Source organism: Peromyscus maniculatus, chromosome 18, assembly GCF_049852395.1.
Source record: "Peromyscus maniculatus bairdii isolate BWxNUB_F1_BW_parent chromosome 18, HU_Pman_BW_mat_3.1, whole genome shotgun sequence".
Taxonomy (NCBI): Eukaryota; Metazoa; Chordata; class Mammalia; order Rodentia; family Cricetidae; genus Peromyscus; species Peromyscus maniculatus.
In genome coordinates, this window is record NC_134869.1 from 35,543,506 (window position 1) to 35,555,851 (window position 12,346).

The 12,346-nt window shown below is 41.6% G+C and overlaps 1 protein-coding gene across 13 annotated transcripts in view; it reads left to right on the forward strand.

Moving 5' to 3' along the window:
- The window catches only part of Osbpl8 (oxysterol binding protein like 8), a 140,023-nt gene that overhangs the window by 57,405 nt on the left and 70,272 nt on the right, over window positions 1-12,346 (forward strand). For 5 of the 13 annotated variants that reach the window (XM_076553888.1, XM_042263431.2, XM_042263429.2 and 2 more), the window contains exon 3: window positions 7,361-7,397. The exons of 2 other annotated variants lie outside the window; for them this stretch is intronic. In XM_076553888.1, coding sequence (XP_076410003.1) covers window positions 7,361-7,397 — 37 coding nt within the window. Of the gene's footprint in view, window positions 1-1,779; window positions 1,819-7,360; window positions 7,398-12,346 lie in introns of those variants that run through there. 6 more of the 13 variants (XM_042263424.2, XM_042263427.2, XM_042263428.2 and 3 more) reach the window with 3 other exon arrangements.

The following is a 12,346-nucleotide window of genomic DNA, read 5'->3' on the forward strand; positions in this document are numbered from 1 at the left end:
TATAATCTGAATGTGCTTAAGTTCCCCAGGCTATCCTTTTACTCATTCTGTAGCTTAGGCAAGCCTTGAATTTGTAATCCTCCTGCCTCAGCTTGCTAAGTAGCTGGAGCTACAGGTCTGCACAACCAAGCCTGGTTACAAGGGTGTTCTAAGCACAGAGAAGTGATAGTGGGCGTCTGTTGAGTAGCCTGGTGGTTGGGTTTAACTGCTAGGTGCAGGGCCAGTGTTTGAAGGAACAGATGGCACTGGGCTCTGTCCCAGCCCTGTCTGATGATAACAGAAGGATGCAGTGGCAATACAGATGGAGTGTCATGTTCATACACTAAGCAGTAAGGAAAATTCTCCGAAGAAGCCGGAGACTGGGAAGGATACCTCCAGATTGGATTTGGGCAACAGAAGTAGTTATGTAAATTGAGCCACCAAGATGAAAGGATTTTCAAACTTAGACAGCTAAACGAAAAGAAAAGTTGGGGTGGGGGATGGGGGGTGGGGGGCACAGGTTACAAATCCCTGTACAGTCAGTTCTGGCAGCCAAAACTGCCTGAAAGTGGAGTAGTGGAGTTTCAGGGCTTTCTTACAGGAGATCAGGACATTGCTGTGGGCTGGATCATTTAGCTGAATTGTAGATTTTAAACACCAGAGTTTGAGGCTCATTTTGTACAGAACCGTGTATCAGATGTTTTTGACTAGGGGAATAACACAGTCAGCATGATTGTTTAGGAAATTATTTAGGTTGAATACTGTCAGATCAGTTCTTTGTGTTGTCGTACTTTGAAAGGACACCGGACTGTATACTTAAACAGATTGTTAGGAAGCTTCACGGTAGCTCCAGAGAGTGAGAAAGTTGAACGACCAATGCAGTCACAGAGGAGAAAGAAACATCACAGGAGTTCACGGGCTGGCTTGAAGAAGGATCAAAATTGAGTAGTCCAATTACAACGCATCTTAGTGTCAGGTGAACACAACACACACAGTTAGTCTTGGCAGTAGGAAGCATATTTTTATTACTTTTTGAATTTCAATATCTAGCAAGGTTAATGAATGAGTGGTGTAACAGTCATTGTGGGTGCAGCTTTTGAAAGGGGGAGGAAAAAGCTGAGAGATGGCAGGGCATATTAGTGGGAAATTAAAGCGAAGACCGGGTGTGAACTAGAACAGTGTAGAGGAGAAGAATCAGAACTTAGTGACTGCATTAGAGCTGGGAGGGGTGAGCTGTCTGAGCAGGTCAAATACGGGGTAAGTGGGTATAGGGACTGGTTTCTGAGAGAGAGAGTAATCAGGGTTATTTTTGACAAAAAAGTGCTTTCTAAAATAGCCTAAAAGCCTTCCTTTCTAACAGACTTTTGGAACTAGAAGTGCATTCCCGACAATGTCCCAAAGCATGGGTAGAAGTGTTGGAAGGTCAGCTCCGTCTGCAGAAGAGACCAGCAGACCTGGAGGCCTCATCTGGGACCGCTCACCCACTGAGAGGACACAGGGCACTAAGACAGGGTCACACTAGTACAAGCAGGAAATACCCAACATGAAATGAATTGTTCTGGAGAACTCCCTAGCTTGACAGATTGCAATTTCCTGAAGCCACAGAATTTAAAAGAAAAAAGTGAAGGGTTTAATTCCTAGTGTGAAAGTGCTCTTGAACCCCCTTCCCTTCCTTTAAATGTTACTTTAGGGAATACTGTTTCCTCACTTAAGTCCTTTGTAAACTCTGGGTACTCTGTCATTTCAGACCTCAGGTATTGGAGATTACAGTGCTCCTGAGAAACTTTGTTTGTTTTTTAGATCATGCCATACTCAGAAGTTGCTGAAGTTCAAGAGACAGTGAGTAATGTATGATCCTGTGTTTAAGATGCTAACATTTGTTTTTCTATGATTTCAAGTTGGAAGTGGATATTTCCCACCACAGCTTGTACATTGTCATTATACAACACAGCAAGTGAAGCTAGAAGAATCAGTTTAAAATTTTGTTTCCACTTCTTATTTTTCACTATAAAAGTAATGCATAGTAGTGTATCATAATTAAATAATACATAAAACCGTAATAAGTAAAGCTCTGCCGCCCAAATATAACCACTGTTAATGTTTTGGTGTATCTTTCCTAAGTTTATATGTGTTTGTCTTATATTAAGTGATATAAAAATGGGAAAGTACCGAGTGGACCACAGTATATTCTCTAGCCGTCAGTGATAAGCTCAAGTTCTTGGAGGGGGGGGGTTTAAAATCTTTCATGTAAAGCTCAAGTATAAAACGGGCACAGTTTTGCAGATTAGAGGAATATGAGACATTCAAGCTCAGTAGAGAGTGATGACTCCTGTTCTAAGAACAAGGAGCTCCCAGCTGCAACATATATCCTTCACTGAAGTTTCTTATTCTCGGAGCCAAAGATAACACTGAAGAGAACGCCCTGGATGCCTTGTGTAATCCCTGCAAGTGTGGGCTCTGAGAGCTGCTGCAGCGGCAGGACTGCTTCCAGAACGACTGAGGAGCTAACTGTGGGGGGGGGGGGGAGAGAGGTGCACCAGCTGTGTCCCCGCTGGGTGCGCTCTCTGTGCTTCCCCCTCCGCCACCAAAGGGCTGAAGTCAAGCTAGTGTGTACACAAGGAAGAAAGGACCGCTTAAAGCTGTGCATCAAAACCACAGCCCATCCCAGGGAGTCGTTTCTGTGCCTCGGGGTGACAGCTGCCTTGCTCTGACTGAGACTTAGGTTGGAGGGCACAGTGATAGCCTTCTACTTTGTCCTTTACGTTTCTTAAAGGTGGACTACGCAGAGATTCAGTGGCATACAGTACAATTAGATCTTGGTTTCCATATAGCACTCTTTTTATGAGAGACTAATTTAAATAATTCTTGTAAATATTAAGTGATTTTAATGAAAGTGCTTTGTAGCACACAAATTCCCAAATAAAAATTTTCAGTCATATTAGTTTTTTAAAACTATTTTCAGTCATATTAGAAGATTTATTTCTGTAACATTATGGAAATGAGTTTGGCTATTTATTGATTAAAAAGAAAATGTTTCGTCCTGTCTTAATGGTTTTTCACTCTAAGAAGTTTCTGGATTCTCTGAGATGTGCGTAGTATTTTAGTACTTTAGCTAAAGCCATAGAGTGCCCAGCTTATAAAAAAGGTACCGGATACTTGTGTAGAGTTATTCCACATTAGTTATTGCACAGTTTTTCTGTATTACACAACGTGGTACTGTATCCCCCAAACGAAAAGCCAACACATTAGTGTCTCCTCAGGGAAGAAAGTACTTGACAGGAAGATGCTCGCTTGTTCCCCATTCTGTTAGCATCATTCTCCGGTGGCTTGGGAGGATGGTTTACTGACATCGCATGGAATGCCTCCTGTCCACACCTTCCTGGGCAATGTTCGGAAGACATGCTTTGTTCTCATAGTGTTTCAGCTTGCTTGGGAGTGCTGTCACTGGAGTCGTAGATTTATTGTCCAGTATTCGTTGGTTTTCTGGTGCCTGTTCCTTTATACTGTGACATTTGTCAGTCGTCAGTGACCAAGGCAGTCAGGTCATAAACCGAACTCACACACACCACCATTTGTGCTTCTTCTACCAGCTTGAACCTTTCTCTGTACTGACTTCATATATACAGCTGCCTTCTTGGCATCCACTTGGATATCTTAACAGACGTCTCACATGTAGCCTTCCCGAGCTCCTTGGCGTTCTCTTATAACATAGCTGGTCAGCTGGTGGCATTTCCATCAGGCAGGTGCTCAATTCAGACCACTTGAGATGATCTTGGCTCCTTCTTTCTTGTCTTGCACTTGGTCTGCTTGGAAATCCTCCTGCTGTAGAATTGAATAACCTTTCATCACCTGCATTGCTGCTGCTGTGTTACCCCAGATTGTTTCAGTAAACTCCATTTATACTCCTGTTCTTACAGTATTTTCAAAATATCAAGTTGGAACAATCCTGCTAAAACAGAATCAGACCAAGTCAGTCCCTTTCTCAAAACCATTTATCGCTTCCCTAATCCTATTCAAAACGCAACCAAAGTCTGACTGAGGCCATGCAAAGACTTCCATAATCTGGCGTCTCTTTACCTCATGGACTTCAGTGTAATCCCTCTTTACTTTCCTGATGCGGCCTGGCTTCTGCATTCACACTGGTGCCAGGCCTTGGGCACTGGCTCACCTCCCCGTCCTCTGTATTTACTTTTTGTTCCCTGCAGAATCCTTTCTGGCAGTTTTCCTTATCTTCTTTGTTGAGTACTGTGGTAGGGTGATCTTAGGCTGCCTGTCTGGTCTGGAGCTCCTCTCCTCTGAGGCTCAGTATGCCCCTGCTCTGTGCATATCTTCTCCTTTTACTTTTAAACCATGTAGTATTTATTATGGTCTTATATGTTTTCTCCTCTAAAACTGAAATACTACTTTGACAGAATTCTGATTTTGGTGGTGTGTGGGTCAAACCCAGGGCCAGAGGTAGGCACACGCTACCACTGAGGTACAAACCCCAGCCTAGGACAGGATTTTTGTCTGTTTACTGCTATTATCCTTTGGTGCTTAAAATGATATATGTCTCTAGTTGTTTCTCAGTAAACATTTATTGGATGTATTGATAGTATGTATTTCAGGTCATCAGTCACTGTGTCAAACTGAACAAGTTAGGATTAATCCAGTGGGATAAGATATAAATGACACAGACATGCTAAAAGGTATAATGCTAAAAGGTATAATGTTAATATTATAATACAGTTTTTGGAACAATACCTACAGTTATTGTCTATGTTAGAAGTTAGTTTTTGAGAGTGAACAGGTAAGGAATAGAAACTGCACAAAAGTCAGCACAGGCCTGTTAACCAACAGAATTGGAGAATATAAAACAAAACTGTACAGTGAATAAGCTTATTAATCTTTTACTCCAAATAGAAGATGGATTCTAAAACCTTCAAATACATAGGTTTGTAAAATTAAAAAATTTTTTGGTATGTGTACATGTGCACACATGTTCTTGCTCTTGTGTGCTTTTGTGTGATTAAAACTACAGTTTTCCTTTGTGAAGTTACTGGTAAATCTAGAGGAAAATAAATAATAGTTAAAAAAAATCTAAGAAATTAGAAAGACAAAAATATTTGTGATAATCCAAAATGACACCCACTGGTTGGTCTTATTCCCTGCTGAACAACCCCATTCTCTCCCAGAGGATGCAAACTGCTGTATTTCCTTTAGTTTGTTTTAGAATTTTTTGGAGGGGGTCGTTTTAAGACAAATAAATACAGGTTTTCTCTAAATTTCTCATTGCAGGAAGATTTTTAAACATGGATGATACATTTGAAGCATTTTTAAAGTTGCCTGTACTTGTCTCTGTCAGCTTCCTGGCTTTTTACAGTTTTCCAGTGTTATTTATTTATAGACTTATTGTCTCATAAGTGATCCCAGAATTAAGTCATATTAAACAGAGCATTTCTTTCAAACTTTATGACTCAGGAATCCAAGAGCAGTTGGTTGCAGTTAGGATTAGGGGGAGAATTCTACTGTTAACTCCACTGAAAACTTGATTGGCTGGAGAGGAGAGATCCTCTTCAACTGTGTTTAGTGCCTCACCTCAGCGTTTGCCTGGCAGGCCTCTCTGCAAGGCTACCGAGAGGAGAGCCATCTAGAGACTGACCATGAGAGAGTGCTGGAACCAAGACCTGATCTCAAGAGGCCACCATCCTTTTGCCGTTTTCTCTTTATGAGTAGAGAGCGAGGCATGGTGGTACCTGCTTACAGTCTAGGAGCCGAGGCAGAAAGACGAAGGGTTCAGAACAGCCTGGGCACTCACTGTGTTCAAACCAAGCCTAGACCTCCTGCTCCCAGAGCGAAACTAGCGAAAGGAAATGCAGCAGGTCTGCACACTCCGGGAGAAAAGGGAAGAAGGACCACTGGCTGCCGTTTTAGATCATCTTCACATATACTTTGGTGTTTTAGTTTTTAAGATTTATTTTTTATGGAAATTACGTGTTTGTGTGTGTGCTTTTTTGTGGGTCTGTGCATGTGTGAATGCAGGTGCCTGCAGAGTCCAGAAGTGAATTCTCTGGAGCTGGAGTTACAGGTGGTTGTGGACTCAGGTGCTCTCTACAGCTGAGCCAAGTCTCCATCCCTGATTCACAAATACTTTAATCCTTCACCCCTTATAATCTCCTCCCTCAAGCTTGCTGTTTTAATAAGGACCAGAGCACAATGAGTTCATTGTCAGCAGAGCTGTATTCTGTGAAACTGAAATCAGTTCATAGAAGAATAAGCATGGATTGGCATCTGAAGAAAAATAGACACTAGAACATGATATCCAGAATTGCTCAATAGCTATCACTTTAGGAAAGTGACAGGTAGGAGAATTTCTCCAAGGAGGTGACAGAAGCCTGAAGCACACAGCTCACCTTGTTCAGTCACTGTGTCCAGAAACAATGTGATCAGTGGGAAGTTTTCAGTTTGGTGTATGAAGTGCAGGATGCTGAGAGCTGTGTACCCACCGAGGGAGGCCGTGATACTGTAGGTTAAAAGCGTTTCCAGATAGAGGTCTGCAGCCCTTTTCTGTTGACGTTCATTTTAACGTCTTCATTAAAGAACTGAATCTGGGGCCTGGTACGGTAGAACATGGGAGGTTGGAGGAGGACTGTGGGATTGAGGCCAGCCTAGGTTACTTAGTGAGGCTGTGTTGGGGTTGGGAGGTATGGAATGTCCTCTGACTTCCTGAAGGACGAGTAGCTCTAGATTCTGCAAGTCCTAAGAAAATTATGTCTGATTTAAAACTTATGCTTGAGGAATAAATCTGACAATAACTGTTTCTCTTTCCTTTCTATTTTTGCTGTTTGGTTAAAAATGATGTATTTTGTTGTTGTTTTTGTGGAAACTGTTTGCATCATACTTTCCATATAATAAGCACCATGTAAAGATTCTGCTTTTTTGTATAAGACTTAATCTCTGTAGAGAGTGCTCTGATGGCATCATAGCTAATGTTTAGTAGAGTATGAATGGTAAGTAGTTTTAAAGTTTTAAATTTAAAAGGATGAATGCTCAGAGCTCTTAGTTTTCTGAACAAGCTTTACTGCTAATTCCTACCTTGATTGGAATCAAAGGAACTTTTGACTGGAGTCATTGCAGAGCAACACACTTTGGTGATTCCGTTTTCTCTTCACTTCCCCAAGTTAAAACAAGTATTTGGTATTGCCTAAGCCAAGAGTCTTTGGGTGTAGAGAAGGAAATGTCTTATAAATTACGATGACTGACATTAATGTGCATGCGCTTCCTACTCACAGACTAACGCTGTTCCTCTTGTCCTTTTGTCTCACTGCCGCTTCCGTCCGGTGTCTGCTTCTTCCTGGTTTGGATTGTGTGTGTTTGCTGCTCAATCCCTCTGCATTAAAAGCTTCTTGGTGATAGCAAAGATGTCCTTGGGCCATCAAGTAAGTAGCTAACGTTGGAATGTCATGTTTTGAGGACATGCTAATATTTTGGTGTTACTTATAAATGACAAATAACATTTCAGTTTTGACTGTAGAAATGCTCAATGCCTACTGTTCTGTCTGTTGCTGTTGTCCACATGGACAGAATCTGTACTGATATCACAGGCATCTAGAGCAGTGGTTCTCAACCTGTGGGTTGTGACCCCTCTGGGGTCAAATGACCTTTCACAGGGGTCACCTAAGGCCATCAGAAAACACAGATATTTACATTCTGATTCATAGCAGTAACAAAATACAGTTATGAAGCAGCAACAAAAATAATTTTATGGTTGGGGGGGGTCACCACAACATGAGGAACTGTATTGAAGAATCACAGTATTAAGTAGGTTGAGAACCACTGATCTAGAGAATGATTCATTATTTAGGACCTCCTTCTTATAAGACTCTTGTACAATCACCACAGGCATAAAGAGATCATATAAGGAACTCACTGCCTCGTCAAAATGAGAAATAGTGTTTTAGTTTGTAGAATTTTAATATAATTTGTGAATTTTTGTTTGTTTTTTTTGAAAATATGTTTTATCTTAGAGATCTAGAAGATTATCCTTTAAAATAAAATTATATTCAGTCTACTGTAACACAGTTTTCTAGTTTTGTTTTTGTTTTCTGAATAAGGTTGCACATCGTGGTAGCTTTCGAGTAAGTGCAACAGATAAAACACAACATTGCAGGGTTGTTTTGGTCTAAACAGGGACCGAAGCAGCTGTTCCATTAAAAATCATAGCAGCTCTGAACTGCAAAGAGCCTCCTAGATCAGTTAATAAAATCCTCATTTCACAAACGAAGAGACTGAAGCTAAAGCTTACACATCCGGGAAGCCACGCTGGCTGCTCATCCACTGTGTACCACTGTTTCTGCCACTAGAAAGTGAGGGCCAAATGTGGCTGCTTGCAAGCTGGTCTGTCACAATCATTAAAGTTTCATTCGATCATAAATTGGACAGAGGTTCTGATTTTTGTTGAGTAGCAGCATAGGAAACTGATTGACAAGTTTTAGTTTTTCTGTCTAAAAGTCACCTCACTATTGCGAGCCCTCCCTGTGCTTTGGGGTTCAAAGAAAGGGACTGTGCAAGGTAATGCAAGAGTTCTTCCTAATGAGGTTCTTTTTCCTGTTGGCATTCTACAGACAGGGTAATTGGTGGCTTGAATATGATTACATACATTATGTCATAATGAAACTCATTTTTTCCCGCAATTAAGATATTTTAATAAAAAGTGGAATCTATATATAATTTTTAGCCTATGGTAGTTTTTTCTCAAATACTGGTTAGAAAGCATATTTAATTTCCTTTATAAAATGATAATTTAAAGTAATACACTAATTTTTAAAAATTGCAGCAGTCCTTAACTATTTAAACTATATTGCATATTAAACAATATTATCAGATAGTAGAAAATTTAAAAGTAGAGCATAAATCTTTTCTTACCCATTTTTTGTATTTTGCCAAGAATATTCTTAAATCTTAAAAACCCTCTACAGATATTACTGTATCCTATCACTACCTTAATTTTAGAAAGACCTCATAAACGTTAAGGAGAGTCAGGTTGACATGCAGGTTACTTAGGCTTCTTATCTTGCTTTCCATGTAGCCTACGGGAAAACAGCAGAATTTGCAAATTCTTGAAATGTTTGAGTTGACTTCAGGAACTAAGGAAGGTGATAGATTGACAGATGGTACAGTAAACACAGTAGGAATTACTCCAGTGTGATTTCTGTTATGTAATAGGAGATGCCAAGTAGGCTACTTGCACTATAAGTGGAACCAGCAGAGGGCACTGTAATGTCACAAGTGAATCACTTGTCAGAAACTGCCAAATAGCTTTTCAGTTGCTCAGCAAATATTGATCAATTGTGTCAGAGGATACACACAAAAACAAAGTCCTTGTGCTTCTTAAGCTTCTGTTCAGAGTGTCCACTGTTGTGCGCTTGCTGTAGGACATTGAATGAGTTGTGTTATGAAGAGCTTCCTTCATCTGTAAATGGTTCATGTTTGTGAATGGGTTGAGACGAAACAAATAGGAAGATAGGCTTTCTGTCTTGCTGTCAGGCACTCTGAAAAAAGAGATTACTTGAGAGCTGGGCATGAGGACACAGGTCTGTAATTCCAGCATCAGGGAGGCAGACAGACAGGAATATGTGAGTTCTGTCCAGTTTGGGTTCTGTGATGAGATTCTGTCTCCAAAAAAATCACACGAGCACTGGATTGAGAAGAGCTGAGCTGAGCTGTTTCCTATGTAGTAGAGCTACTATTTAAGACACAGACCTGTGCATTACTGATGAAATGCTAGAGCATGCTTTAATCTATTCCTTTTCTCTACCTTGTGGCCTTCCTCACACGTGATGACTATTTATTATTTATTTATCTTTCTTAGTTTTAATTTTTGCTTAAAAAGGATTGGTTTTTCAGGTTTAAAACTTTTAAATTATGTATGTATCTCTAAGGTTTTTAATCTAAAGCATTTTTCGTGTGCATGCGTGTGTTAGCAGCCGTGTGGTCAGAGGACAACTGTGGGAGTCCTGAACGTGGGTCACCGGGTTGAGTCAGACAAAAGCCTTGCACTCATGAAATTGAAGTTCTAGTGGAGGAGAAGAGGCAATAGTTTCCATATTCCTGATAGTGACACGAGCTACCGTGGAAGTCATGATGACAGACAATAGCTTGAGATGGGTGGACACTAACGGAGAGATTGATGAACTAAGCTCCATTAAACCAAGACCTGTTGAGGAGAAAGCACCATGAAGACACCCAAAGACTTTCCCAACAGATAGCATTTGAATACAGACAGTGAGCAAGAGGAAACAGGAAGTCAAAGTCTGGGCCCAGAGTATTCCAGATAGAAGGAACAAGAAAGAGGCCCCAAGGGCCGGAGAAAGGGCTCAGCACTTAAGAGAGCTTTTCTTCCCGAGGCCGAGTTCTGTTCTCAGCACCACCAATGGCTGGCTTACAACCCCTGTAACTCCAGCTCTAGAGCCGCGGTTCTCAACCGGGGGTCGTTACTCCTCTGGGGGCTGTATGTCAGATAGCCTGCATATCAGATGTTTATATTATGATTCATAATAGGAGCAAAATTACAGTTCTGAAGTAGCAACCACATAAAGTTATGCTTGGGTGGGGGGTCAGCCCACCATGAAGAACTGTATTAAAGGGTCACAGCATTAGGAAGGCTGAGAACCACTGTGACAGAGGGATCTGACATCCTTTTCTGGCCTCCAGGCATCCACACACAGGTGGCATACACTCACATCGGTACAACACACACTAAAACATAAATCTTACAAAAGAAATAGAACAGACTCAGAAAACTGCAAGGTGGCATTTTTGAGGAATACTAAGGTAGCTCTTATCGCAGGAGCCAAGTGGAAATTGAAAAGGTAAAAAGATGCCAGACCCTTTGGCTCGTGAGGCAATGGGTTTATGAAGAAAGGAAAGCAAACTTGCTCTTCTGAATTCTGTCTCCCTCCCTCCCTCCCTCCCTCCCTCCCTCCCTCCCTCCCTCCCTCCCTCCCTCCCTCCCTCCCTCTCTCCCTCCCTCCCCTTTGCTTCCCCCTGTCCCCCCCCCCACTTTCTTCCTTTCTTCTTTTTACTAGAGATCAAACCCAGGGCCCTGCACTAGGATGACACCAGCACTCCACCCAGGCTATAGTGACAAGCTGAAAGAGTGCACTTCAGCACGCTGTAGCCTGGGCCAGCAGAGAGACTCAGTCTTCCCAGTAGCTGGGATTACAGGCTTGTGGCACCAGGCACTGTATAAAATGGAAAGCTATTAAGAATACTTCCAGTTGATGTGCATCTGGTTTAGTAACTCAAATTAGAATGACTCTTTATGCCTTTGGGTGAAAAATAAACCCCACACAGCGAAGGGCAACATGGTCAGCCCAGGGTAGGAATTGTGCAGGTGGGGAGAGGTAGCATTCCAGAATCGTCTGAAGGAGAGTCTAGGTAGTCCATGAACTCCTGGATATGAAGTGTGAGAGAAAGGAGAATGAAAGACCATCTCTGCATTTGCCCTGGGAAAGTGGGGACAGAAGAGCAGGGAGACAGAGGAGAGACAGGTAGCAGAAGCAGAGCCAAGGCCGTGCTCCAGGTCTGTCCACGATGCCTGTCGACTTTAGCAATGGGTATTGTTTTCATTCTCTTTTTCCGTTCTCTTCATTTTCAGTTTCTCTTTCCACAGGCTGGCAGTTGGATGTGGGAGATATTATAAGTGGAGATAAAAATCTAGGGGCTACCTGTCCATAGGTTTTTGTTTGTTTTAACTTTATGGTAAATGTTTTTCATACCTTTACTTGGATAATAAATGAGTACTTTGTATTTTGGCTTTGTATTTATATTTTGGAGCTAAAATATAATTTTGAAAACTTGAGCACAATAGGAAATATGTGAAACTGTTTGATTTTTAAAAGATACAGTAGTAAAAATATTAACGAGAGGTTCTAGTTAATTGGCAAGTGAAGACCAAATCATTCATTTTTAAGATGAAACTAAACTGTCTCGCGAGCACAGAAACATGGAAAAATGTGGAGGTAATAGGGACTGTGGGTTTGATTTGCTCCGTTCCCTCATCGTTTTCATTTTCAATTTCCTTTCATCCTTTTGGGTTATTCCTGTGCATTGGTAGCGTGGTCAGGAGGGTGAGAAGCAGCGCACAGTTCTCTACAAACTGGTAGTTGGGGTGGCGGCGTTTTTGTGTTTGTTTTGTTTTTAAAGGCTTTTGTGTGTCAGTGTTTTGCCTGTAGGCATGTCTGTGCATCACATGTGTGCCTTGGTGACCTCAGAGGTCTAGAGAGAGCATTGGGTCCCCTAGACCTGAAGTTATGGATGGCTGTGAACCCCATGTGGGGGCTGGGAACTAAACTGGGTCCCTACAACAGCATCAGGTGCTCCTAAC